This window comes from Oncorhynchus gorbuscha, linkage group LG23 (genome assembly GCF_021184085.1).
Source record: "Oncorhynchus gorbuscha isolate QuinsamMale2020 ecotype Even-year linkage group LG23, OgorEven_v1.0, whole genome shotgun sequence".
Lineage (NCBI taxonomy): Eukaryota > Metazoa > Chordata > Actinopteri > Salmoniformes > Salmonidae > Oncorhynchus > Oncorhynchus gorbuscha.
Genome location: NC_060195.1, coordinates 29,474,408 through 29,502,402, shown reverse-complemented (window position 1 = coordinate 29,502,402; position 27,995 = coordinate 29,474,408). Strand labels below are relative to the sequence as shown.

At 41.5% G+C, this 27,995-nt stretch overlaps 1 protein-coding gene across 1 annotated transcript; it reads right to left on the bottom strand.

Moving 5' to 3' along the window:
- Positions 1–1,729: 1,729 nt before the first annotated feature.
- Positions 1,730–27,995, bottom strand: LOC124010849 (carnosine synthase 1-like). Its single transcript, XM_046323574.1, has 10 exons — positions 27,911–27,995; positions 19,141–19,315; positions 18,584–18,673; positions 11,218–11,663; positions 10,930–11,140; positions 10,637–10,722; positions 8,737–8,968; positions 8,194–8,471; positions 7,453–7,738; positions 1,730–7,178 (listed from the first exon to the last, which is right to left on the bottom strand). The coding sequence occupies exons 1-10, from the start codon at positions 27,911–27,913 to the stop codon at positions 6,184–6,186; spliced, it is 2,802 nt and encodes a 933-aa protein (XP_046179530.1). The 5' UTR covers positions 27,914–27,995; the 3' UTR covers positions 1,730–6,183.

The window sequence follows — 27,995 nt, the reverse complement described above, 5'->3', positions numbered from 1 at the left end:
CATACAGATAAAGATGAGAAGAGATACCGAAAAGCATAAGCACACACGCATCAAAGCTGGGACCGAGCGACTGCAAAACAGCTTCTATCTCAAGGCCAGCAGACTGTTAAATAGCTATCAATAGCCGGCTACCACCCGGTTACTCAGCCCTGTACCCTAGAGGCTGCTGCCATATGTACATAGACATGGAATCACTGGTCACTTTAATGGAACACTAATCACTAATATACAAGCATTTCCCTACCAAATAAGTTTTGAACGGTCTTCTAACTCGGAATAGTAAATTGGGAACTCAGGCCTTTCTAGAGCTACGACCTGAAGATCACTGACGTCATCATGATTCGACCTTGTTTTTTTCCCCAAATTCACAGTTGTCTTGAAAGCACAATAAATCCAGAGAATGTCAGACTTCGATGACAGTTTGATGACAAAATGTGCCCCTTCCTAATAAAGTAAGTCCAAAAATGTATTGTATGCTGCATAAATGATGTAATATGCCAGGGAGATATAAAGTAATACTAAGTGTATGTTGCATAGTAAACTGTTAGCAGCCCATAAACCTCACCCTAATAATTTGGTATATTTTCTCATCTTAATTTCGCCTACTGTTCTGACTTGGTGATGCACATGTAGCCTATATCCTGTTTTAGAGAAATGTAATCATCGAATATTGTAAGAGCTTTCATTGTCTGCTTATATGCCCCCTTTATCACTTGGTGTACTGGGAGAACACTGTAACGGCCCACGTCCGTCCTAACTCGCTCATTAATATCTTAATCGAAATGACGGATTGCCTCTTATACGCTCGTCGTCCCATTATGCCATAGTTTGTACATCTCAATTGTCAGTAGAAACTACATTTTTTAAGCAGCTATGTTTTTTTAAAGGCAATAAATGAGACTAAATAAATTGTTTCGTTGGCAGACAAGGCTCCGCTGATAGCTAGATGTAGCAGAGGTAAGGTGTTGGGACTGCTGTTGGGACTCTGCTGTTGGGACAGCTTTATGTAGGCCCTAACAATTTGAGGGCACCGTTTGTCACCGTTATAGTGCAATTAATGTGTTTAGTGTTGTGTTGTGTAGCGGCTTTGCTGGCATGCATCCCCCAATATATATATATATATTTTTTTACATGCTAGAATCACCACTGGTTGTAATTGCTGCCAAAGGTGCGTCTACAAAGTATTGATTTAGGTGTGTGAATACTTATGTCAATGAGATACTTCTGTATTTCATTTTCAATAAATGTGCAAATATTTCTAAAAACATGTTTTCACTCATTATGGGGTATTCGGTGTAGATGGGTGAGAGAACACAATATTTCCCCCATTGAGAATTCTGTCCGGGTGTTCACAAATGTACAGTGCTTCAGAAAGTAATCACACCCCTTGAGTTATTTCTTTTTTTTTCGTGTTTCAGCCAGTGCTTGACTTGGGCAGGAGCTCACCGGACCGGAGCTGAGTACTGGTGTTGTGTCGAAAATTGAGAATTCTGGCAGGGGGGAGATTTTCGGCCAAACACCGGCACCTATTTCAGTCCAGGTCAAGCAGCTGGTTACAGCCTGATAACCTGAAGTCATTTAATTTAAACAATTTGTCAATAAAAACAAACACAGAAGAGTGTTGATTTGAATGTTTATTGTATTTTACACAACACAGGAAATGTGAATTGATTTATTTGAATCAAAATAGTTGCTGAATCATAACACGATATTCATTCTATTTTTATTGTTTTAAAACTTTGTTAATAAGGAAAATACATTTCCACATGAGCTATTGTTTATAGTCAACAGAAAAATCCCTTTAAATCTGTGTTAATATCTCGTGGACTGATTCTCGTTACAGGAAATTACAAACTTTCATGAGAGAATTCTACTTCTGGGTAACCGAGATTAAACATATGTTAATATTAAGGCTTTGTTCACCATTGCTCTCATGTGGTGAAATGATTTATGATGCATATGTAACGGATCACATCCGTTACACATACTGTATATTTGTAAAACAATGTGTAACTGTAAACATTGTATCTGTGGTTGAAACCAGTTCAGGTAACAGAACCGAAAACCATAAAATAACTAAATAAGAATGGATCAAATTTTTCAATGCTAGTTATCACATTTCACATTGGATTTATTAACTACAAAAAGGTAAGACGTGTTTTTAATTCTGGTGCTGCTCTGCACACACACGCGTGTTAGCTAGCTAGCTCAAAAGACATTCAAAGTTCCTCCATAGAAGCCGCTCCTCCTAGGTACAATTCCTTGGACTCCTCCTCAACCCTCTCTTGCTCTCTCTCTCTCTCTCTCTCCCCACCCACACAATTTCAGTCGCATTTTGCGATGTAAACTACAGTTGTCTGTACATCACGCGTGTAAACAACTAGCTTGCCTGCTCTATCCGCGCTGATTGGCGAAGTAATTTAATGAGCTAAATGTAAAACACGGTTGATTTCACAGGCTAAAAATGGAACAGAAAGGAACGATATAATCCAGTATTTTGGGGGTTCGAATCGGTTCAGGACATTCTTTTGCTGGTCCGAACAGTGGAAGGAAACAAAAAAAACATAGTGATTCTGTTCAGAATGAAACGATTGGAAAATTATTTCCGTTCCAACCCTTGCTTCAACACCAACGTTTTTTTTGCAACTTTGAAATTGGCCACTAGTGTGACCTTACACATTGTTAATAATTTAATAATAAAACATTGGACTGGTTTAGAACCGGAAAATGTATGGAAATAACAACCAGATGAATTAGTCGCATCATTAAACAGCAGGAAATGTATTTTTTATTTTAAAAAATCCAAAGAAAGACGTGGGCTTCGTAGGTACGCTTACCCCAATTCTCCTAACCTGCTGCGTAAATTCTCCTAACCTGATACGAAAAGTAAATTCTAACATAAATTGTATCCCATCTAGACAGCCTAGAATGGTCCCACCTAATCTTGCCTTCCACCTTGAGGACTTGTATTTCCATTGTTTGAGAGGTCACTCAACTATCTTGTCAATATAATATAAAAACTTTGATCTAACTAAGTAAGCAGCTTCTTTCAAACACTCTCTCTCCTTTCTCCTCTGCAGCTTAGCTACTGAAGTCCTGATCAGGATTCGTGGTCTGTCAATGAGGAACTACAGGCTCATCTTTTGCCATAACCTGAAGCAGCCATATATGACCATTCGATTCACCGCTAGTGAGTGGTGCTGAAGATAAGGTGAATTACTGGGTGTTTTAAGTGCTGAACGATGAGTACAACAACAACAACGCATATCATCTGGCCATTTAGGTTTGTGTGAGCATTGAGCTAACATTATTGTCAACATGTTTAGAGCAAATGGCGAGCCACAACACACTGCTGTGGTTGAATAGAGGCTGCAGTCAATCATTTTGTTTTCACAGCCTAATATGCCCCATGCTGACCTGCAGTAGAGCCCTTTTTTAGGGAGGTCGCTGGCCTGGGTATTGTGTTTGTTTAATAGGGCACAGATCATTGAAACCGTCATTGACATATTCTTTGGTTTTAATGATGTAATCTTGATAGGATGTTTTATTCTTTAACTTTCCTCTCACACCTCCTTTTTGAGTAAAAGCCAGAAGTGTTGGCTCCCGAGTGGTGCAGCTGTCTAAGGCACTGCATCTCAGTGCAAGAGGTGTCACTACAATCTCTAGTTAGAATCTAGGCTGTATCACATCTGGCCGGGATTGGTGAGGCGCCCTATTGGCCCAGAGTCGTTCTTACTTGACTTGCTTAGTTAAATAAAGGTACAAAATATATGTTTACTATATTTTCCCAAATGTTACATCAGAAATACATAAACAAATAGAAACAGAAGATATGGGAAATCCACAACCTTTTGACCACTGTAAACCCTGTCTGGGGGGTTGTGTGGTGTGGCCAGGATACGTATGGCATCTCAGTTTCACCCTGCTTACTGGGTCAGTCTGACACCAGACCCCAAATGCCACACTACAGACATTAACTGCCAGGGTCAAGAGGGTCAAGAGGATTGCAACGGTGAAACTGCCTCAAATTATTTCTCATTTACAAAATAACGCACTTTGTTTTATGGGCTAAAATTGGTGTAAATATGTGGTGGAATTCAATCCCCATTTCCATACACCTTTAGTTAGAGAGTTATTTTGGGGGGAACAACATTTCACTTCAACCTTTTAAATTAAGACATGAACTTTCATATGACCTCTAACTTCACATGTATGGCAGTTTGCATTCCTAAATTCTACATTTTCCCAAAAGTTCAAACGCACTGGCCCCGCATACATCATGTCTGGGCCAAGAGTTAAAAGGTCCCGCAATCGCCACCCCTGTCCACCTGTTTCAGCTATTCCACTGCTCTCCTCAAACCCCCTTCCTCAAAATCTGCAATTTTCCTCTGCTCTTCCTTCATATAACTATTTAGCTAATGACACTCTGACCTACTGCATGTGTAATATTACTCCCCCTCCCACCTGTTCCAACCCTGCACTGCCTTGTGTCTACAGTGTGCAGGTTATTAATCAACTACTACGTGTTCACAGTGTGCAAGTTATTAATCAACTGCTACGTGTTCACAGTGTGCAAGTTATTAATCAACTGCTGTGTCCAGTGTGCAGGTTATTAATCAACTGCTGTGTTCACAGTGTATATGTTATTAATCAACTGCTATGTGTTCACAGTGTGCAGGTTATTAATCAACTGCTACGTGTTCACAGTGTGCAAGTTATTAATCAACTGCTACGTGTTCACAGTGTGCAAGTTATTAATCAACTGCTACGTGTTCACAGTGTGCAAGTTATTACATTTACATTTACATTTAAGTCATTTAGCTATTAATCAACTGCTACGTGTTCACAGTGTGCAACTTATTAATCAACTGCTGTGTCCAGTGTGCAGGTTATTAATCAACTGCTGTGTTCACAGTGTATATGTTATTAATCAACTGCTATGTGTTCACAGTGTGCAGGTTATTAACAACTGTTGTGTTCACAGTTTGCAGGTTATTAATCAACGGTTATGTGTTCACAGTGTGCAGGTTATTAATCAACTGTTATGTGTTCACAGTGTGCAGGTTATTAATCAACTGTTATGTGTTCACAGTGTGCAGGTTATTAATCAACTGTTATGTGTTCACAGTGTGCAGGTTATTAATCAACGGTTATGTGTTCACAGTGTGCAGGTTATTAATCAACTGTTATGTGTTCACAGTGTGCAGGTTATTAATCAACTGTTATGTGTTCACAGTGTGCAGGTTATTAATCAACTGTTATGTGTTCACAGTGTGCAGGTTATTAATCAACTGTTATGTGTTCACAGTGTGCAGGTTATTAATCAACTGCTATGTGTTCACAGTGTGCAGGTTATTAATCAACTGCTATGTGTTCACAGTGTGCAGGTTATTAATCAACTGTTATGTGTTCACAGTGTGCAGGTTATTAATCAACTGTTATGTGTTCACAGTGTGCAGGTTATTAATCAACTGCTATGTGTTCACAGTGTGCAGGTTATTAACAACTGCTGTGTTCACAGTGTGCAGCCTACTACGTTATGATGTAGTAAGGTAGACTGCTGATGCCACAACCTAGTAGATAACAGGGTTGAGGTTGATTTGAAATGAAGGCTGTCAATTCAGGAAGTAAACTGAAATTCCAATTCAATAATTGGACAAAGGGCCTCTATTTATTTTATGACTTGTCAATAAACTGAAAAGTAGAAGCTTTTCCATAAGTTTTTCCATATTTTAATGTTAAATTCAAGATAGATAGACACCCATATCCTATTCTACCCAATCACTGATGAAGATATCTTTTCGAAACTTGTATTTTATTCCTGAGATGGTCCCCAAAATATAAGTGCTAAAAATGGAAAGGTTCTGCTACCTGAATGATTAGTCCCTGAATTTGCAATTTTGAGATAACATATTGTGTTTTGATATGAGAAGTGTTTGTTCATCCTGTGAAGTACCTTTTAAGCTAACTAAACTAACCCCTGCACACAGCACAGCCTTGCTAAACATGGGTTCTATTCAGAAGGGTCCAATGTAATGAACAAACATTCAGGCAGGAATATAATATATATAATTCTGCAGAGTAAGGAATCGTTTCAGCTCTTTGTATTATTTTGATCTGTGATTCAAATGTAAATGTGGCACCCTCCTGAACAAACCCTGCTTCTCCCCCCTGAGTTCCTGTCTAGTTGAAATGGGACAGGAAGTAGCCCAGGTCGTAGCGTGGAGGACAGTGCAGGCCCAGTCCTTGGCAGAGGGCGAGGAGGCGCTGGCGAGCGTTGGTGGCATTGTGGGCATCTCTCACCCCGACATTACAGAAGGGCTCCTCGTACTCACCAGAGATCAATTCATCCTCCTCCGCCAGCTCATTCAGCCACAACGCCCCCTCCTGGTGGAGCCCTCTCAGGCGCTCAGGGCTGGCTGTGGTCCTCAGGGCATGGAGGTGCCGTGACACCACCACCATCACCCCAGCAAAGTGGCCTCTGGCTGGGAGGGCTGTGGCCGAGGGCAGGCAGGGACGCACCCCACAGGACACCATGAAGGCCGCCATCAGGAGGTCCACGCCATACAGCTGGCGGATCCAGTCGCACAGGTAGAAGCCGCCCATGCGGGCGTTGATCTCTATGAGCCTCGGGCCCACTTCTGTCATCTTCAGCTCCACGTTGAACACACCGTCTCGCAGGCCACAGCCCAGGCATGCGTGGTGTGCTGCGCGGATCAGCTGAGCACGCTTGTCCTGCGCCAGCCCCGAGGGCATCTGGGCGGCCGTCTCGGTGAAGGCCGGGGTGCGCGTGGGGCCGTTGTCGGACACAAAGGCGCCCTCCAGTCTCCCCTCGAACAGGACCACGTCCACGTCGTGCTCGGTGCCTCCCACGTACTCCATGAGGATCATGGCGTTGCCCCAGCCCAGGCCGATGCCAGGGTAGTCTGTCTCCTCGCGGAGGTCCCCGCCGATCCTCTCAAAGTGTGCCAGACTTTCCTCCAGAGAGCATACCTTCCTCACGCCCACCGCCCCCGCACCGTACTCCAGCTTCATCACCGCTGGGAACCTCACCACCCCCACACTGGCCCCACCAGGCCCCCCCTCCCCCCCACTGGCTGCCTTCTCCAGATCCAGGGTGCTCTCCACGTGGATACAGGGAACAGCATAGGAGGAAGGGGAGGGAGAGAGGAGAGGAGTGGAGGGACGGAAAGTGCCAAAGGAATGTGAGGAGGAAGAGGAGAGTGAGGGGGAGGAAGAGGTAGGGGCGGTAGTGTCGTGTTTGCCCATTGCCTCATTGAAGAGATCCCCCCCTGTCGAAATCAGCCATAGCTCTCAGGCTATCTCCTTCCATGTTGACCATGCCATTCTGCTGTCTACCTCTCCTCTCATCCTCTCCAAACTCAACCAGGCTATCTGGCTGACCGGAGGGCTGCTCAACACTGATCAGGTTATTCCCCGTAGACTTCAGTAGGCCCAGGAGGTGCCTGTGGGTGCGGCTCTTCTCCTTCGCAATGCGGATGGCCTCAGGGGGAGGGCCCCTGAGCCCCAGCCTATCACAGACCAGCGATGTCAGCACCACGCATTCGTCCCAGAAGCACACGCAGCCGTCAGGGCGGAGGCTGGAGGACAACAGCCAATCACAGATGCGGGAGCAGTGCTGGTCGTCACGCCGATGGTCGGGGAGGTCTGGCAGGGGGAGGAAGTGGTCGACCAACTGGGAGGCGAAGTGGGCAGGGTCACTGTCCACCAGCAGGATCTGATTGGAGGGGAGAAAGTTAATGAGTTCAATTCGCACATTAGCATAACTAGCTAGCCAGTAACCATTAATGTGCCATTTAATCAGACTTTGCAGTGCAGTAAAATGCATTTCTAAAATAGCTGAAAAGTCTATGTTGGGCAATCTAATGTAGTCACTTTCACTGTCTACACTCTTAGAAAATAATGTGTTATCTAGAACCTAAAAGGGTTCTTCGGCTGTCCCCATAGGAGAACCCTATGAAAAACACTTTTTGGTTGCAGGTAAGAACCCTTTTGGTTCCATGTAGAACCCTTTCTAAAGTGGGTTCTACATGGAACCCAAAAGGGTTCTACCTGGAACCAAAAAAATGTTATCTTATGGGGACAGCTGAAGAACCCTTTTGGAACCATTTTTTCTAAGAGTGTAGATATTCTACATTCATCTATATAGTTATTCTCCATGTAGACATTCACCTTGAGTTTGTACTGTTTGGCTGTTTTCCAGATGAACTTCTTACTGTGTCCTCCAGCTCCCACCACCAGCACAGTTTTCCCCTGCATCAGGTAGTACTGGGAGCGGGTGAGAGGGGTGAGGAGGAGGGTGCCCCTACTCCACCCCTCTATCCCACTGTTGCATCCCTCCATCCCCATCCCTCGCTCTTGGAAGGAGGAGTGGAGACAGAGGGAGGGATGGAGGCCCAAAATAACAGGCCTGATGATGGAGCCATCCATGGTGAAAAGGAGGTCCACGCCTAGGAGAGAGGGAGTAGAAAGGAGGTAGAAAGAGATAGAGATATGGAGTGGTAGAGAGGGAGATATGGAGAGGGAGAGGATAGGTCAGATAGTAGCTCAGTGAGACATAGTGTTGACAGAGCGTGAGACTTATGATTTCATAAGTATACCCATGCTTTCAGAGGCTTCAACAGCAATCTTCAGTAATCTTTATCAAATCATATATCAACTCAGACAGCTTCATGCTGCCTTAGAGGAAAACTTTGGCAGTGAACCAAAACACACCTATCATGTCGGTCTGGGCACCCGCTCCACCGCGTTGTTCTGCGGACATGCTTGACTCTGTTTCCATGACAACACAGAGGCAGGACAGGGCGGTGTCCAGTGCTAGACGGCAGAGAGATTTCGCCATGGTAGGGTCAGTGAAACCGCACTCTAATAGGGTGGTCTCCAAAGACTGAGAGAGGGAGTGGCTGTGAGAGAGAGGGTCATCGGACACACCCACTCTACACACCAACTGAGGGAGAGGAAGAGGGAGGGAGAGGAAGAAGATAGAAGAGAAGTTAGAGATAAGGCCATTGATTTCAAACAAACAGTTCAGTTCAAGTATTTGGCCTATTACATGAATGTGTCTCCCATTCTCGAGGTAAAGTCAACCTCTTAGATGTTAAGTCCCCTATTTAGGGGACTTTGAGCAGTTCTGGACCGGTTCTGACTGATATTTTGGTGTACAGAACACTCTGTGAACGTCGGAGGGTCCAATTCCTTATAGTGCTTTCCGCTACCACTCTCACTTGAAGTATCAGGTTGGCTTGACTTGACGAGCTGACTTAAAGTGTCAGGTTTCATACATTTGCATAGGGAGTGACGTGTCACATTTTCTGGCCTATCCAGACAAATAATAGATTTCCTTTGCCTCTGAGCGATAGAGCCCAGCCTGGTAGACGGCATATTAAAGGGGACAGTCTAGCGAATACAATTGCTGTAGTTTCATCTCACTGTGATATTCTCAGCCAGATATAGCACTCTCACCATGAAAAAATACTAAATCATTTTGTAGAATGGTGCCTGTAAGTCGCTCAGAGGACGATTGGCAGAAAATTCTCAGTCGTCAGTTATATGAAATGGGGCCAAATTGTCACTAAATATGATCATATTTATTTTACAGTTATAAGAAATGTGAAATCTTATAGTAAGTCATTTATAATTTGGTTGTTACTATATTTAGAAAGCATTTCAGTCATTTCAAGCCCTAATAGGAAAAAAGTATATAAATCATATATTTTCATATTATTTGTACTATGTACAGTACACCTCAGCTATTGATAAAAAAAGGACAAGAATACTATGCACCATTACTCGTTATTGTTAATGACCATGTCATTAAAAAGTATTACTTTTGGGTATGTCTATTTAAATCTACATTTTGCCATAATGTTGAAGAGGAGACAACATCAACATTTTACAGAGCTATATACAAATACACTGAGTGTATAAAACATTAGGAACACCTTCCTAATATTGAGTTGCACCCCCTTTTGCCCTCAGAACAGCCTCAATTCATCGGGCATGGACTCAACAAGGTGTCGAAAGCGTTCCACAGGGATGCTGGCCCATGTTGACTCCAATGCTTCACACAGTTGTGTCAAGTTAGCTGGATGTCCATTGGGTGCTGGGCCATTCTTGAAACTGTTGAGCGTGAAAAACCCAGCAGCGCCACAGTTCTTGAGACAAACTGGTGTGCCTGGCACCTACTACCATACCCCGTTGCAAGGCCCTTCAATCTGTTGTCTTGACCATTCACCCTCTGAATGGCACACATACACAATCCATGTCTCAATTGCCTCAAGGCTTAAAAATCATTTTTTAACCTGTTTCCTTCCCTTCATCTACACGGACTGAAGTGGACTTAACAAGTGACATCAACAAGGGATCATAGCTTTCACCTGGATTCACCTGGTCAGTCTGTGTCATGGAAAAAGCAGGTGTTCTTATTGTTTTGTACACTCAGCTATACTTTTACAGTATTGAGGGTCAATGCAAATACGTGGAAAACACAATGCGAAGACAAGGGTCAAAAAGCTGCTGCTAGTCATACAACAACGTTTTCATGATGCACATAGTCAACATTTTATTTTTCTCTCCTACCTCATTCTCTCTTGTTCTCTCTTTCTCTTACTCTCACCTTGTAGAGGAGAGGCAGGTCCAGAGGTGAGCGAGTTACAATGGCACACAGTCTGAAGGACAGGTCTGGAACCTGAGGCCTGCAGTCTGACAGACACACGGGCACACAACAACTACCTCATTACAACCGAGATGGAGAGGACTATCTTTAGTCATGGTCGTAGTACATTACATTGAAAGTAGTTAGAGAGTCTTTACAAGTTCAATGTCATATGAAGACCACATACAAATACGCATGAAAACAAGGTCCTCAAACATCAAACTACACTCATCCATCCTGATTAAAGTCCTCACCGGTGTACTGTTCCCAGGTGCGGTCCTCTACCCGTGGCCCAGGCTTCAGTGGGGAGCAGTAGGCCTCGAGCAGCACTGCCTCTCCAGGGAGGAGTTTGGGCAGGAGATAACTCACCTTGGCCCAGACCTCATCCCTGCTGTTCCTCGACAGGTAGATGGGGGGTGAGGTTGCCTCGCCCACGAACCTCCCCCCACTGCACCTGAGCACCACCTAGGCACAAAGAGAAAGGAAATCTTTGTGTACTTTTACATAAAGGCTGACTGAATTCTTTAACAAACAGGACATACCCTCTCTGATCCCCTCATATTCTCAGACTCCAGGAAAGTGTCCACCTTGTTTCTGACAGAGTTCATCCCTTCCTCTGCTCCCATTTCCAGGTGCACCACCTCCACCCCTCCTGTCCTGCCCTCCTCCAGCCTCATCTGCCCCGGTGGTAACAGAAGGGCCAGGGTTGGGGGGCAGTGGATCTTGGCCTTCTGCAGCAGAACCCTGGTGGTCAGAACATTCCCCCAGAACTGACCCAGTGCTCCAGAACCTCCGCTTGGGCAGTCTGTCTCTCGGGTCATTTCCTCCTTAGCCCACGGGTCAGATGACAGGAAGTAGGTGACCCTGCGAGGCGGGTTGAAGTTGGATAGGAAAGTGCGCCCTCCCAGGTCAAAGGTGACAGCCTTGTGGACCAGGAGGGAGGAGGAGCGAGAGAGCCAGGATGGACAGAGACACAGGAGAGCATCTCCTAAAGAGAGAGAGAAAGAGGAGGGGGGATTTGAAAGGGGTAAACGAGAGAGAGAGAAGAAGGGAGGAACAGAAGGAGCGGGTGATGGGGGAAGTGAGGTAGAGAGAAATTGGAAGGGTGTAAGAGAGTGAGAAGAGGGGGAGGGAGAGAAGGATTATAGAGGGGTGCTAGACATCCTGTGTTTGGTATAGGGCCGATGTACCTAGAAAACTGGAGATTGGAAATATCATTGACATATTTCCATAGAAAACGGTCAAAAGTCATAAAGACGATCATGCCACATGTAAACAGAACTATTTATTTTACCACTTGTTCCCACTTCAACATTGAAGTAAAGTGTTTTAATCTGTTATTGGTCCTAACAGAGGGACAAAGTAGGCGGGAGAATGACTATTTATCATACCTGGGATAATTATAGTTTTAAATATTTTGCGGAGAACAAACAGTTACTTTGGAAGCGCCTACAGTCTTAACATTTTTTTTGCTAACATAAACCTAAAAGGGTTCTTCGGCTGTTCTCATAGGATACCCCTTTGAAGAACCCTTTTCAGTTCCATTTAGAACCCTTTCTATAGAGAGTTCTACATGGAACACAAAATTGTTATATCTGGAATGAAAAAGGGTTCCTCTACCTTATGCAACCCCATTTAGACGTTTTAAGAGGAAGCTGATTCCAACTTCAATATGTATTAGATGCCGTATGAATGCTGTTGGAACACTAATGCACATGTTTAGGGAATGTCCTGTGGTGTCCTAGTTCTGGTCACATGTTTTGGGATTGTCCTGTGGGGTCCCAGTTCTGGTCACGTGTTTTGGGAATGTCCTGTGTTGTCCCAGTTCTGGTCACATGTTCTGGGAATGTCCTGTGGTGTCCCAGTTCTGGTCACATGTTTCACATTTCTTGACAAAAATGATGGGTTTCCCTGTGAACAAATATCCACCTTTGTTTTTGTTGAATGACTCTTCACTTGTATTGCAACTGGTTCAGAATATAATGATTTAAGCAGGGTTAACAGTAGCAAAAAAGGTTATCCTTAGTGCTTGGATTACCCTCACATGGTTATCATATTTTCTTGTTCGTAGAGCAATCAGTGTCCGTGATAAACAAAGCTCGGGCAAATACAGTTGAGGCATGGGATGTATTATGCAAAAAACTCTATCAGATATCAACAACTCTTGACCAAGCAATGGACCTACATGGTTAGGGGAATGGGGGAGACGCCATTTTCTTTTCTGAGAATAAAACTGAATGTTTTATTGTAAACCTTTACTTCCTTTCTGTAAATGTCATATTGTGCACTCATATAATTAACTCCTGACAGTATGTAAATAGTTGTATTGAATGTTAATGTTGTCATGTCGGCTAGTATTTATAAAGTGATCTGGCCTTGTGTGTTGTATATTGTGAAATAAAAATAAAATGTTGATCACAAAAAAAGGGTTCTACCTAGAAACAAAAGGGTTCTCCTATGGGGACAGACGAAGAACCCTGTTGGAACCCCAGATCCCCAAAAATGACTATGTTTTGAAACTATTTGAATACAAATCTCAGAAAGCAACTACTTAAAAAATATACAGTGGGGAGAACAAGTATTTGATACACTGCCGATTTTGCAGGTTTTCCTACTTACAAAGCATGTAGAGGTCTGTCATTTTTATCATAGGTACACTTCAACTGTGAGAGACGGAATCTAAAACTAAAATCCAGAAAATCACATTGTATGACTTTAAGTAATTAATTTGCATTTTATTGCATAACATACAGTGGGGCAAAAAAAGTATTTAGTCAGCCACCAATTGTGCAAGTTCTCCAACTTAAAAAGATGGGAGAGGCCTGTAATTTTCATCATAGGTACACTTGTATGTATCAAATACTTGTTCTCCCCACTGTATATACAGATCTGTGTAAGTGACTACTTTTCAGAAACTGCATTCAACTAATGGCAGGGTTGTATCTGGAACGGTATGTTGGAAGAAAGAAACAGAATGAATAGCAAACACAATCTCCTATACTATTCCAATCTGACAGTCATTTGATCGACACAATACATTTCTATCTGAACATTCTGTGAATGTCCATTCTCCTGAATGACCATTGCACCAGGTGTACATTATCAAGTCAAACAAAAACAAATTATATTTTGTACAGATATGTAAAAATATGTTGTGATGCTCAACTTCTGTATGACTCTTTCAACATGCCACTACAGCACCTACAGCACCCGATGTCACAGGAAGGCCAAAAAGATCATCAAGGACAACAACCACCCGAGCCACTGCCTGTTCACCCCGCTACCATCCAGAAGGCGAGGTACAGGTGGATCAATGATGAGACCATCTACTGCATCTTGTCTATGCCTATCATTAGTCACTTTAAATAACGCCACTTTAATTATATTTAACATCACTCATCTCATATATATATATATATATATATATATATATATATATATATATATATATATATATATATATATATATATATATATATATATACTGCTCTATACCTCTATATCTTGCCTATGCCGCATGGCCATCGCTCATCCATATATTTATATGTACATATTCTTATTCATCCTTTACATTTGTGTGTGTATAAGGCAGTTGTTGTGAATTTGTTATATTGCTTGTTAGATATTACTGCATTGTCGGAACTAAAAGCACAAGCATTTTGCTACACTCAAATTAACATCTGCAGGTGACCAATAAAATTGGATTTGAAACAATTGAAAGCTGCTATTTATTTGATTAATTAATGCCACTGAAAATACTGCAGAGAAATTCAAAGCCATTTGCAAACATTGCAAACAGCAAGTTGGATGCTTAGCAAAAACAACTTTGATACTATTTGGCCATCTGAGGGGAAGTGATCTTGTTTCAAACACATCTTTAAAGGGATAGTTTATTTAGTATACAAACTAACATGATTTCCAACCTACCTTGGCTGTAGTTGATACAAGACAGCCATTTTTGGATATATTGTTTCCTTTCGACACGTAATAGCCATATTATGTTACTGCTAGCATTCTCAGTGACACTTCAAATCAAACTGTTACTGTGCCTTGTGTTATAAAACTGTAAATTGTTTTGAAGCAACATTTTAACATGTCACATCATACTTTGGTAATAGCATTTTAATTCCATAGCAATGAGCTGAACGTTTGAGCAACTACTGTACACAAGAGGAATAGTGACTGCTCCATATTCCACTTATGTAATAATCCCATTATTATGCAACAATAAAGCAATTTCCAAAGTCCTATGTAACAGCAATGTTGCTATTGTAATAATCACTAAGATACTACACATGTATAAAAACTTGATGTTAAGTGTTACTGTATAACCTTATGTCACTCATTATGAAAATATATTTGTTGGTCATTTTGAAGCTGAAAAAGTTGTCTACTCTAATGTTGTGGTGATACCATGTCCCCCTTTAATATCAGTTGGAGCTGATTTGCTGGAGTTAAAAAAAAAAGGTATGTCCAACAAAAGTGTATTTTATTTTTATGCTCAAAAAACTTTGGGGGGGCAAATAATATCACTGGTGCCAGTTGTGGAACCTGCTATTGTAGTTTTTGGTTCCTAGTCAAATATTTGGCAGCCATCAAATATATTTATATATTGTTCTCAAATAACTTGCATATATTCAAATAGCTTCAACTATTATTTGTTTTTCTGAGACCTGTATTTGAATATCACAGAAAATAGTTGCCTTTTAGTTGAAACTCCATAACTATATTCAACTACAAATAAACATATTGTAAAGTACAAAATGCAACTATTTTCTGCCCATGTCTGCTATTTATGTAAAAAAAGAGTCAAGGAGGGGAGTGACATTCTAATGAAATGTCAACCTGCACTAGTAGCTTTACCCTCAACCTGTTGGCTATCAGGCTAAAATGAGATCTATTACTGTTAGACCCAGAGTTTTTCTCTAGAAGGTGATTATGTTACTTGATAATGACACTAATGAATCCCATTAAAGGATAGCCGTTCCAATATTTACTCTACCTGACCAAAAGTATATGGACACCTGCTTGTCGAACATCTCATTCCAAAATCATGGGAATTAAAATGGAGTTGGTCCCCCCTTTGCTGCCATAACAGTCTACACTCTTCTGGGAAGGCTTTCTAGTAGACGTTGGAACATTGCTGCAGGGACTTGCTTCCATTCAGCCACAAGAGCATTAGTGAGGTCGGGCACTGATGTTGGGCGATTAGGCCTGGCTTGCAGTCAGTGTTCCCATTCATCTCAATGTTGTTTGATAAGGTTAAGGTCAGGGCTCTGTGCAGGCCAATCAAGTTCTTCCACACGATCTCGACAAATCATTTCTGTATGTTCTCACTTGTGCCCAGGGGCATTGTCATTCTGAAACAGGAAAGGGCCTTCCCCAAGCCATTGCCATGAAGTTGGAAGCACAGAATCGTCTGGAATGTCATTGTATGCTGTAGCGTTAAGATTTCACTTCACTTGGAACTAAGGAGTCTGAACCATGAAAAACAGCCTCAGACCATTATTCCTCTTCCACCAAACTTTACAGTTGGTACTATGCATTGGGGCAGGTAGCGTTCTCCTGGCATCCGCCAAACCCAGATTAGTCCTTTGGACAGCCAGATGGTGAAGCGTGATTCATCACTCCAGGGAACACATTTCCACTCCAGAGTCCAATGGTGGCGAGCTTCACACCACTCCAGCCGACGCTTGGCATTGCGCACGGTGATCTTAGGCTTGTGTGCGGCTGCTCAGCCATGTAAAATCATTTCATGAAGCTCCCGACGAACAGTTCTTGTGCTGACGTTGCTTCCAGAGGCTGTCTGGAACTTGGGAGTGAGTTTTGCATCCGAGGACAGACAATTGTTACACGCTACTCACTTCAGCGGTCCTGTTCTGTGAGCTTGTGTGGCCTAGCACTTCACGGCTTAGCTGTTGTTGCTCCTAGACGTTTTCACTTCACAATAACAGCACTTACAGTTGACCTGGGCAGCTCTAGCAGGGCAGAAATTTGACGAACTGACTTGTTGGAAAGGTGGCATCCTATGACGGTGCCATGTTGAAAGTCAATGTGTTTTTCAGTAAGGCCATTCTACTGCCAATGTTTGTCTATGGAGATTGCATGGCTATGTGCTTGATTTTATACACCTGTCAGCAACGGGTGTGGCTGAAATAGCCAAATCTAGTCATGTGAATGGGTGTTGACATATTTTTGTATATATATATAGTGTATTTTACTGGTGCTCTGACAAGGTAAAGTGTTTAGGTCTATAGATGGATAAGAAAACCATGTACAGTCTAACACTATTCTGTTTGGCACTAAGGGACACTGGGAAGACCTCTTGGAAAACAATTTGGCACATACTTTGAAGGGTAAAGGTATATGTTTTGGCCGATGCTCTAGCCAAACAGGCTTTTACATTGATTTACTGTCAGACTGATACCGGCAAGTGCGTACTGGTACTTATTAGAAATGATTACAGGGTTCAACCACCGAAAACTGTGACCACATTTAATTTTTGTTTTGACGTTTTTACAGATGGAATTTAATGACTTTTAACCAAATTTCTATGACCGACAATTGGCGGAGTCTCTACATACATATAAAAAGTAATGATAAATGTGGTATTGACACTGGCTGCACACCTGTCACCATCGTTACTCGCACCTGGGCGTCATTAGACTCCCTTGGACTCCATCACTTCCCTGATTACCTTCCCTATATATGTCACTCCCTTTGGTTCCTTCCCCAGGCGTTATTGTTTCTGTTCCTGTGTTATGTATGTGCATTGTTCGTGTTTCTTATGTTGTGTTATGTTGTGTTATGTTTATTTATTAAAACACTCACTCCTTGAACTTGCTTCCCGACTTACAAGTATGCACTAAAGCAATGCTACTAAGCTATATTCTTATTGGGCCAGATGTAAGAAAAATACATTTAAAAAAGTTAATTGTGAGCATAATATTTTGTCGTTTAATTAAACTGTTCAAGTGCTGGAGTCAAGTTTATATGAATAAAAATAATCAACATGCCACACAGATGCTAGAAACCGCTAAAAACGCTAAATAACTACACTACACAGGATACAACTACCATAGTGCATGTCATTTTGGCACTGAATGTCGTATTTTTGCGCTTAAAAAAATATTAATGTTCAGAATTGATCAAAGGGCCAATCTGTCACGCCTTGGTCATTGTATTTTGTGTTTTGTTATATGTTTGGGTAGGCCAGGGTGTGACATGGGTTTATATGTTGTATTCGTATTGGGGTTTGTATTATTTGGGATTGCGGCTGATTAGGGGTGTGTCTAGTTAGGCTTGGTTGCCTGAGGCGATTCTCAATCAGAGTCAGGTGCTTGTCGTTGTCTCTGATTGGGAACCGTATTTAGGTAGCCTGAGTTCGCGTTGTATTTTGTGGGTGTTTGTTCCTGTCTCTGTGTAGTAGTCACCAGATAGGCTGTAATTAGTTTCACGTTTCGTTTGTTGTTTTCGTATTCAGTTATTTCATGTACCTTTTCATTCATTAAAGTCATGAGTAACCTACAAGCTGCATTTCGGTCTGACTCTCTTCTTACAACAGATGAACGTCGTTACACAATCTAAATGAATAACACGGGCCGGATCTAGCAGCTGGGCCGCCAGTTGAATAGTCTTGTGCTAAAGTGTCATATTCCGTTCCAGGCTGATTGGTGATTATTATGTGATTGATCAACTATTAAAAAAGAACTGTTCCCAAATGACATTAAAATAAATTATTAAATTATTTTCCATTACTTTTCCAAACCTTTTGAGATTTGAACATTTCCACAACTTTTCCAGGCATGGAAAACACAATTGTAAAAATCTATGTATTTTCCAGGATTTTCATGAGCTGCTTGTACATATCTGCTGTGTTTCCTGTCTGGGTGTGTTCTGCTACCATACCTGGGCTCCGTTGGCCTGCCTCTAACAGCAGAGAGAGGTAGGGGAGTGGGGATCCCAAAACACAGATGCACATCTCAGAGTGACTCATACCTGGAAGAGAACACAGTAGAACTGCCATTATGGTCAAAATCCCCATACATCGGTACTTCAGCCTTTCATGAAATAGAAAGTAGTTTGATCCAAAAACAACTATACAGGGGTCAGCAATATGGTAGGTCATCTAAGCTCATTTCCTACATGCACACAGCCCTCTGGCCCTTTCCGGTCTGCAGACACACTTTGACACACCTGTTCACCTGCTAACCCAGTGACATATAGTGCTAAACTCACATGGTCTGGGTGACTCTGTGCAGGTTAATATCCAGTGATAGGTTCACCTGGCCTGTAGGCTTAGTTCTGATTCAACGGTTCAGAGACTCACAGGTAGAAATGAAAGGTGATAGAGCATGACCCCAATATCATAGAGATTGTAATAAACATGGACGTGTCTTTCTAGCCTGGTACACTTCTGACACATCATGACCGTTTCATTCAGGTGATCCTAGCTCGGGTCTCACTCTGTGGCAGGTCCTGTGTTTCAGGCAGGTCGATCTCCCTCAGAGCCTCCTGCAGGGTCTGGAACAGCGCCACCTCCTGTCTGGAGGACTGTGCCCTCGGTCCTCCAGTAGCACAGCCCCCTGGAGAGGAGGGAAGGCTGGGGACAACGGTGCTGGGGAGAGAGCTGAGAGAGAGCTGTGGGGGACAGGTGTGAGATGGACAACGTGTGCGTGTGTGTGTCATCAAAGGGATTGTATTATAATCTATACATTTATTAACTATCTCCAATTATAAACTGGGTGGTTCGAGCCCTGAATGCTGATTGGTTGACAGCTGTGGTATATCAGACAGTATACCACAGATATGACAAAAACATGTATTTTTACTGCTCCAATTAATTTGATAAACAGATTATAATAGCAACAAAGCACCTCGGGGGTTTGTGGTATATGGCCAATTTACACTGAACAAAAATATAAACGCAACATGCAACAATTTCAAAGATTTTACTTACAGTTCATATAAGAAAATCTGTCAATTGAAATAAATTAATTAGGCCCTAATCTATGGATTTCACATGACTGGGAAAACAGATATGCAGATACCTTTAAAAAAAAGGTACGGGCATGGATTTAAAAAAACAGAACCATCTGGTGTGAGCACCCTTTGCCTCAAGCATGGCACATGTCCTTCGCATAGACTTAATCAGGCTGTTGATTGTGGCCTGTGGAATGTTGTCCCACTCCTCTTCACGTCGATCCAGAGCATCTAAAACATGCTCAATGGGTGATATGTCTGGTGAGTATGCAGGCCATGGAAGAACTGAGCCGTTTTCAGTTTCCAGGAATTGTGTACAGATGCTTTGCGAAATGGGGCAGTGCATTATCATGCTGAAGTATGAGGTGATGGCGGTGGATGAATGGCTCGACAATGGGCCTCAATAGAATACAACTGTATTCGTTGTCCTTAGCGCCAACGCCACCATAGGGCACTCTGTTCACAACGTTGCCATCAGAAAACCGCTCTCCCTAATGACTCCACACACGCTGTCTGCTCAGTGCAGTTGAAACTGTGATTCATCCGTGAAGAGCACACTTCTCCAGCGTTCCAGTGGCCATCGAAAGTAAGCATAATCGACAATGAAGTCGATTATAACGACAAACTGCAGTCAGGTTAAGACCCTGGTGAGGACGACGAGCACGCAGATAAGCTTCCCTGAGACGGTTTCTGACAGTTTGTGATGAAATTCTTCAGTTGTGCAAACCCACAGTTTCATCAGCTGTCCGGGGGATGGTCTCAGATGATCCCGCAGTTGAAGAAGCCAGATGTGGAGGTCCTGGGCTTGTGTGGTTACAAGTGGTCTGAGGTTGTGACAATGGTTGGACGTACTGCCAAATTCTCTAAAACGATGTTGGTAGATAAATGAACATTAAATGATCTGGAAACAGCTCTGGTGGACATTCCTGCAGTCAGCAAGTCAATTGCACGCTCCCTCAAAACTCCAGACATCTGTGGCATTATGTTGTGTGACAAAACTGCACATTTTAGAGTGGCCTTTTATTGTCACCAGCACAAGGTGCACCTGTGTAATGATCATGCTGTTTAATCAGCTTCTTGATATGCCACAGCTGTCAGGTGGATGGATTATCTTGGTAAATGAGAATTGCTTACTAACAGGGATGTAATCAAATTTGTGCACAAAATTTGAGAGAAATAAGCTTTTTGTGCGTAAGGAATATTTCTAGGATCTTTTATTTCAGCTCATGAAACATGGCACCAACACTTTACATTTTGCATTTATATTTTTGTTCAGTGGAGTATCGTCCAAAATGTATATTGTGATAGTTAACTGCATATATTTTTTCCCCCCACCACTACTATAAACTACTTAAAACCCCTTTACAAACCCTTCATGAACTGTTTTTCCTTCATGTAAAGCATGAACACTTTCCCCCCCAATTGATTTCCGACCAGTTTCCCTTTCCAACTATAAATAATTAATAGTCAATAAACCATTCCATGATGTAAATTGTGAACACGATTTTTTCCTCAAGTGTTACCAAACACTGTCTGAGAGGGGAATGTGAGAGTCACTGACACTGATACTGTTAAAAACATGCCGCTGATAGCTGATATCTGTGTGTGTACATATAATACTGCATCACACCCATGTAGTGAATACATTCTTTCATTAGCATACACACACAAACACGGTTTTGGTCCTATGGCTTTTTAAACACTGGAATATATTCCAATAAAGTAGGGATTGGTTTGGGCCCCAGAAAAAAACGTTGTGAATTAAATGCTAAGATTTCTCTTTTATTTTTATAGGTTTTATATTATAATCTCATCAGTTATTTACAGCTATACTATTGAAGTTTATATTTTGTTTAGAACACAAAATGTTATTTCAGAATATTTATCAGTTAGCTGGCTAAATCATTGTTATGTGGGCGCTAAAATCAGAAACATGCATGAATTATTTATGCAAATTAATCACATACACAGAAACAGCATTGTTCGGTATGCAATCATGCGAAAGAACAAAACACACGGTCGGCTTGTTCTCCTTCAAAGCTCTCTCTTTGTCCATCAATCTACAGTTGAAGTCGGAAGTTTACATACACCTTAGCCAAATACATTTAAACTCAGTTTTTCACAATTCCTGACATTTAATCTGTCACGCCTTGGTCATTGTATTTTGTGTTTTCGTTATATATTTGGTCAGGCCAGGGTGTGACATGGGTTTATGTTGTTGTATTTCGTATTGGGGTTTTTGTATTATTGGGATTACGGCTGAGTAGGGGTGTTGTATAGGCTTGGCTGCCTGAGGCGATTCTCAGAGTCAGGTGATTCTCATTGTCTCTGATTGGGAACCGTATTTAGGTAGCCTGGGTTTCGCTTTGGATTTTGTGGGTGATTGTTATTGTCTCTGTGTAGTTTCACCAGATAGGCTGTAATTAGGTTTCAGGTGTCACTTTTCTATTAAAGTCATGAGTAACCACTACGTTGCATTTCGGTCTGACTCTCTGTCTACAAATGAAGAACGCCGTTACATAATCCTAATAAAAATCCCTGTCTTAGGTCAGTTAGGATCACCACTTTATTTTAAGAATGTGAAATGTCAGAATATTAGTAGAGAGAATGATCTATTTCAGCTTTTATTTCTTTCATCACATTCCCAGTGGGTCAGAAGTTTACACACACTGAATTAGTATTTGGTAGCATTGCCTTTAAATTGTTTAACTTGGATCAAATGTTTCGGGTAGCCTTCCACAAGCTTCCCACAATAAGTTGGGTGAATTTTGGCCCATTCCTCCTGACAAAGCTGGTGTAACTGCGTCAGGTTTGTAGGCCTCCTTGCTCGCACACACTTTTTCAGTTCTGCCCACAAATTCTCTATAGGATTGAGGTCAAGCCAATACCTTGACTTTGTTGTCGTTAAGCCATATTGCCACAACTTTGGAAGTATGCTTGAGGTCATTGTCCATTTGGAACACCCATTTGCGACCAAGCTTTAACTTCCTGATGTCTTGAGATGTTGCTTCAATATAACCACATCATTTTCCTTCCTCATGTAGCCATCTATTTTGTGAAGTGCACCAGTCCCCCCTGCAGCAAAGCACCCCAACAACATGATGCTGCCACCCCCGTGCTTCACGGTTAGGATGGTGTTCTTCGGCTTGCAAACCTCCCCCTTTTCCCTCCAAACGTAACGATGGTCATTATGGCCAAACAATTCTATTTTTGTTTCATCAGACCAGAGGACATTTCTCCAAAAAAGTACGGTCTTTGTCCCCATGTGCAGTTGCAAACCGTAGTCTGGCTTTTTTATGGCGGTTTTGGAGCAGTGGCTTCTTCCTTGCTGAGCGGCCTTTCAGGTTATGTCGATATAGGACTCATTCTACTGTGGATTTAGATACTTTTGTACCTATTTCCTCCAGCATCTTCACAATGTCCTTTGCTGTTATTCTGGGATTGATTTGCACTTTTCGCACCAAAGTACCTTCATCTCTAGGAAACAGAACTCGTCTCCTTCCTGAGCGGTATGACGGCTGTGTGGTCCCATCGTGTTTATACTTGCCTACTATTGTTTGTACAGATGAGCGTGGTACCGTCCAAGGATGAACCAGACTTGTGGAGGTCTACATTTTTTTTCTGAGGTCTTGGCTGATTTCTTTTAATTTTCCCATGATGTCAAGCAAAGAGACACTGAGTTTGAATGTAGGCCTGGAAATACATCAACAGGTACACCTCCAATTGACTCAAATTATATCAATCAGTCTATCAGAAGCTTCTAAAGCCATGACATAATTTTCTAGAATTTTCCAAGCTGTTTAAAGGCACAGTCAACTTAGTGTATGTAAACTTCTGACCCTCTAGAATTGTGATACAATGAATTATAAGTGAAATAATCTATTCGGTAAACAATTGTTGGAAAAATGACTTGTGTCATGCACAAAGAAGACGTCCTAACCGACTTGCAAAAAAATATAGTTTGTTCACAAGAAATTTGTGGAGTGGTTGAAAAATGAGTTTTAGTGACTCCAACCTAAGTGTATGTAAACTTCCGTCTTCAACTGTACATCTACTCAGGGTTTTCTAAAGCTAACCAGCTTCAGTTAGCTTCACATTCCAGCTCAGGCTTCATCCGTACTACGAAGATCGATATTGCTCATCCGCCTACAGCCAACTCTAGCAGGCTTTTAACTGCGCCTGCATGTTTTTAAAATAATAAATAAATACAAATATTTAACCTTTATTTAACTGGCTAGTCGAACACCTAACTCGTCATTAAAGGCAATGGTGAATCATCAATCCATGGCCGAGTCAGTGACATTTTCATTTGTGCTGAAATTGAAATAAAAAACACATAATCCTTCAAATCCAGCAGGCTATTGTGTGAAATTGGCTTTTAGAAGTTCTGTCTATCTAACATTTCTGGAAATGACCATTCAAAACCCGCCCACAAGTCCTGAAAACTAGCCCAACATGGTGTTTTTTTCCCAGCATGTCACGCCCCGATCGGTTTCACCTGTCCTTGTGATTGTCTCCACCCTCTCCAGGTGTCACTTATTTTCCCTGTGTTTCCTGTCCCTCTGTGCAGTTTGTCTTGTCTGTTCAAGTCAACCAGTGTGTTTTTCCCGTGCTCCTGCTTTTTCTATTCTCTTTTCCTAGTCCTCCCGGGTTTGACCCGGTTTTGACCCTTGCCTGTTCTGGATTCTGTACCCTGACCCTGCCTGTTCTGCCCTGACCTCGAGCCTGCCTGCCTTTGTCATGGTTTTCTGTTGTTTAATAGCCTGCTGGAATAGGATATTGAGGGTTGTAATTTTTATCACCGAATCAAACATTAATAATATGAACTGAATAGGCCCATGCTTGTCAACAGCCAGTGTTTTCTTTAACCTGTAGCCTAATCTGACTGAATGTTACCTAATCTAATGCATTCTGACTACAGCTGATCAGCAATTGCGATATAACTGTGACCATGTTCACAGTTGATAATTTCCAATTTCATTAACTAAACACGGTCAATAATAATAGCATAATAATGCAAGGCTACAACAACAATAAACTGAAGTTATAAGCTATTTCTTAAATCCGTTTGCCATCTCCAGGTAGGCTACACAAGTGGCACACATTGATTTGCAATGGCTCCAGTGATATCTTCATTTCAACATATGTATTGTATCAAATGGTAGGCTACAGTAGCTTACAGTAGCATATAAAATAATAGGCTACTTGATGACTAACAGATGCAAATGTATCATTCTCCACATTTAATGTCAGTTGCATTGTGGACTTTTCAGAAGCACGCCAGGGTGTTCCATACCTTCCATGGTTTTCCATAAGCAAAGTCGACATTAGAATTAAGCAATAAGGTTTGAGGGGGAGTGATATATGGCCAATATTTGTTTGTATGGTCTGATATAACACAGCTTTCAACGAATCAGCATTCAGAGCTTGAACCACCCAGTTTATAATTAAGCAATAAGGCACGAGGGGGTGTGGTATATGGCCAATATACCACGGCTAAGGGCTGTTGTTACACACTATGCAAAGCAGAGTGCCTGTATACAGCCCTTAGCCGTGATATATTGGCCATATACCACAAACCCTCAAAGTGCCTTATTGCTATTATAAACTGGTTATCAACCTAAGCAGAGCAGTAAATATACATGTTTAGTCATACCCGTGGGAATCGCCAATCAGCATTCAGGGCTCAAACCACCCAGTTTATAATGCAGTTTAAACCACCTCTGTGCGAATGTATCTAATATGTGCTGGAGCGCCTAAAGTAGTTTTCCTGTGCTTTGACGCTGTTATTTCTTGACGAACATCATTTCTAGCGCGTTAAATATGTTTTATGGAAAATAGTTGGAAAAACAGTAGGTTGTCTCAATAATGACAATCCAACCTACAACATGTAAAAGGTTGACACGACTTGCCCGCGTGCTGCTTTGGCTCCTCTCACTCAGCTGCAGCGCTCAATCTCAACACAGACCCCCTCTTGCCCTCTCGTCCCCACCACTCACTCACTCGTCAATAGGCGGCCTCACTGCTTGATAGTAAGCAGCAGCAGGTCACAGTGAAATATATATTTTTCAGAAAAATGCCAGAGTTGAACTCAGTTTACCAAAGTTAGCTCACTAACTCCTCAACCTGCTTTGTAGTATACCCCTATGATCCCGCTTTCACCCCTCTCTCCCTCCGTTTGCCCATTATCACCCTGCTTATTTACCTTTCTATTTCTAACTTATCACCCTGCTTATTTACCTCTCTATTTCTAACTTATCACCCTGCTTATTTACCTCTCTGTTTCTAACTTATCACCCTGCTTATTTACCTCTCTATTTCTAACTTATCACCCTGCTTATTTACCTTTCTATTTCTAACGTATCACCCTGCTTATTTACCTTTCTATTTCTAACTTATCACCCTGCTTATTTACCTTTCTATTTCTAACTTATCACCCTGCTTATTTCCCTTTCTAGTTTTCTAACTTATCACCCTGCTTATTTACCTTTCTATTTCTAACTTATCACCCTGCTTATTTACCTTTCTATTTCTAACTTATCACCCTGCTTATTTACCTTTCTATTTCTAACTTATCACCCTGCTCATTTCCCTTTCTATTTCTAACTTATCACCCTGCTTATTTACCTTTCTATTTCTAACTTATCACCCTGCTTATTTACCTTTCTATTTCTAACTTATCACCCTGCATATTTACCTTTCTATTTCTAACTTATCACCCTGCTTATTTACCTTTCTATTTCTAACTTAATACCCTGCTTATTTACCTTTCTATTTCTGACTTATCACCCTGCTTATTTACCTTTCTATTTCTAACTTAATACCCTGCTTATTTACCTTTCTATTTGTCTAACTTATCACCCTGCTTATTTACCTTTCTATTTCTAACTTATCACCCTGCTTATTTACCTTTCTATTTCTAACTTAATACCCTGCTTATTTACCTTTCTATTTCTAACTTATCACCCTGCTTATTTACCTTTCTATTTCTAACTTATCACCCTGCTTATTTACCTTTCTATTTCTAACTTAATACCCTGCTTATTTACCTTTCTATTTCTAACTTATCACCCTGCTTATTTACCTTTCTATTTCTAAATTATCACCCTGCTTATTTACCTTTCTATTTCTAACTTAATACCCTGCTTATTTACCTTTCTATTTTTCTAACTTATCACCCTGCTTATTTACCTTTCTATTACTAACTTATCACCCTGCTTATTTACCTTTTTATTTCTAACTTATCACCCTGCTTATTTACCTTTCTATTTCTAACTTAATACCCTGCTTATTTACCTTTCTATTTCTAACTTATCACCCTGCTTATTTACCTTTCTATTTCTAACTTATCACCCTGTTTAACTACTTTCGTATTCTACCTTCTTTCCTACTGACCTACCTGTACACACCTGAAGGGGTTTACTCTACTGTTTAATTCCCACCACCACCAGCTACAGTAGTTTGCTGCTTCATCACAGTAATATCATGTCATACGAAAGAATGCCAAGGTTTTCAGTTTCACATACTGTAAAAAATATGAAATGAAGCTATAAATACTTATTGGCACTGCAGGAAATACAGCCCCACCTCTCGCTTAGCATTCATTGCACTATAACCTCTGTAAATCACACTTGACACTCTACATTTAACACGATACGCAGAGACCCTTAATAGACACTGTTTCTCACACAGACAACACACAGAACTGTAACGGTTCCGAGAGTAATATTGCAGCTGCTTTCCCTCCAGTCTCTCCTTATTCCGCTACACAGCAATATCTCTTCTTTACACCTCTTCCTTTGGTCGCTGCCACCCTCAGCCTTTCTCCCTCTTCCATTCCTCGCTCTATCACTGATTCTCTGACAGACATTGTCACACGCACACACAAAAAAACATATTCTAATTCTTCTGTCAATACAATGTACGGCATTGTATTTCAACACAAACATGTTGCACTCAATAGCATTTGCATGCCAAACACTGCAAAACACTATTCAGTCCATTTATGAAATGTTATAAATGCAGATCAAGAACAAGCAAAACGTTTGAAGACTTCTCATCTGACAACGATTCAAATAGCGTCATGCAATAACATACAACACTGAAAAACATTGTCTCATTCACACATTTACAAGAAAAGATTTTCAGAGAAGCTAAGGAACACTTGATTAAAATAGAAACATTCTCAACACCTGCAGATATAAACTCACATCAATGTTCATTCAACCAAACTGTCTCTCTCATTCATCTCACCATAGTGTCTGCAGTGACCAAGTGGAAACCTGGAAATGACAGAAAGAGGAAGAAGTTGAGAGGGGTAAGGAAAGGGAGAGGGAGG

Coding starts and splice junctions, on each gene's coding strand:
- LOC124010849 (XM_046323574.1), bottom strand. Junction 18,674..19,140: donor AACACAGGACCTGCCACAGA/GTGAGACCCGAG, acceptor GTTCTCTTCCAG/GTATGAGTCACTCTGAGATG. Junction 8,969..10,636: donor ACCTGCCTCTCCTCTACAAG/GTGAGAGTAAGA, acceptor CCTCTCCCTCAG/TTGGTGTGTAGAGTGGGTGT.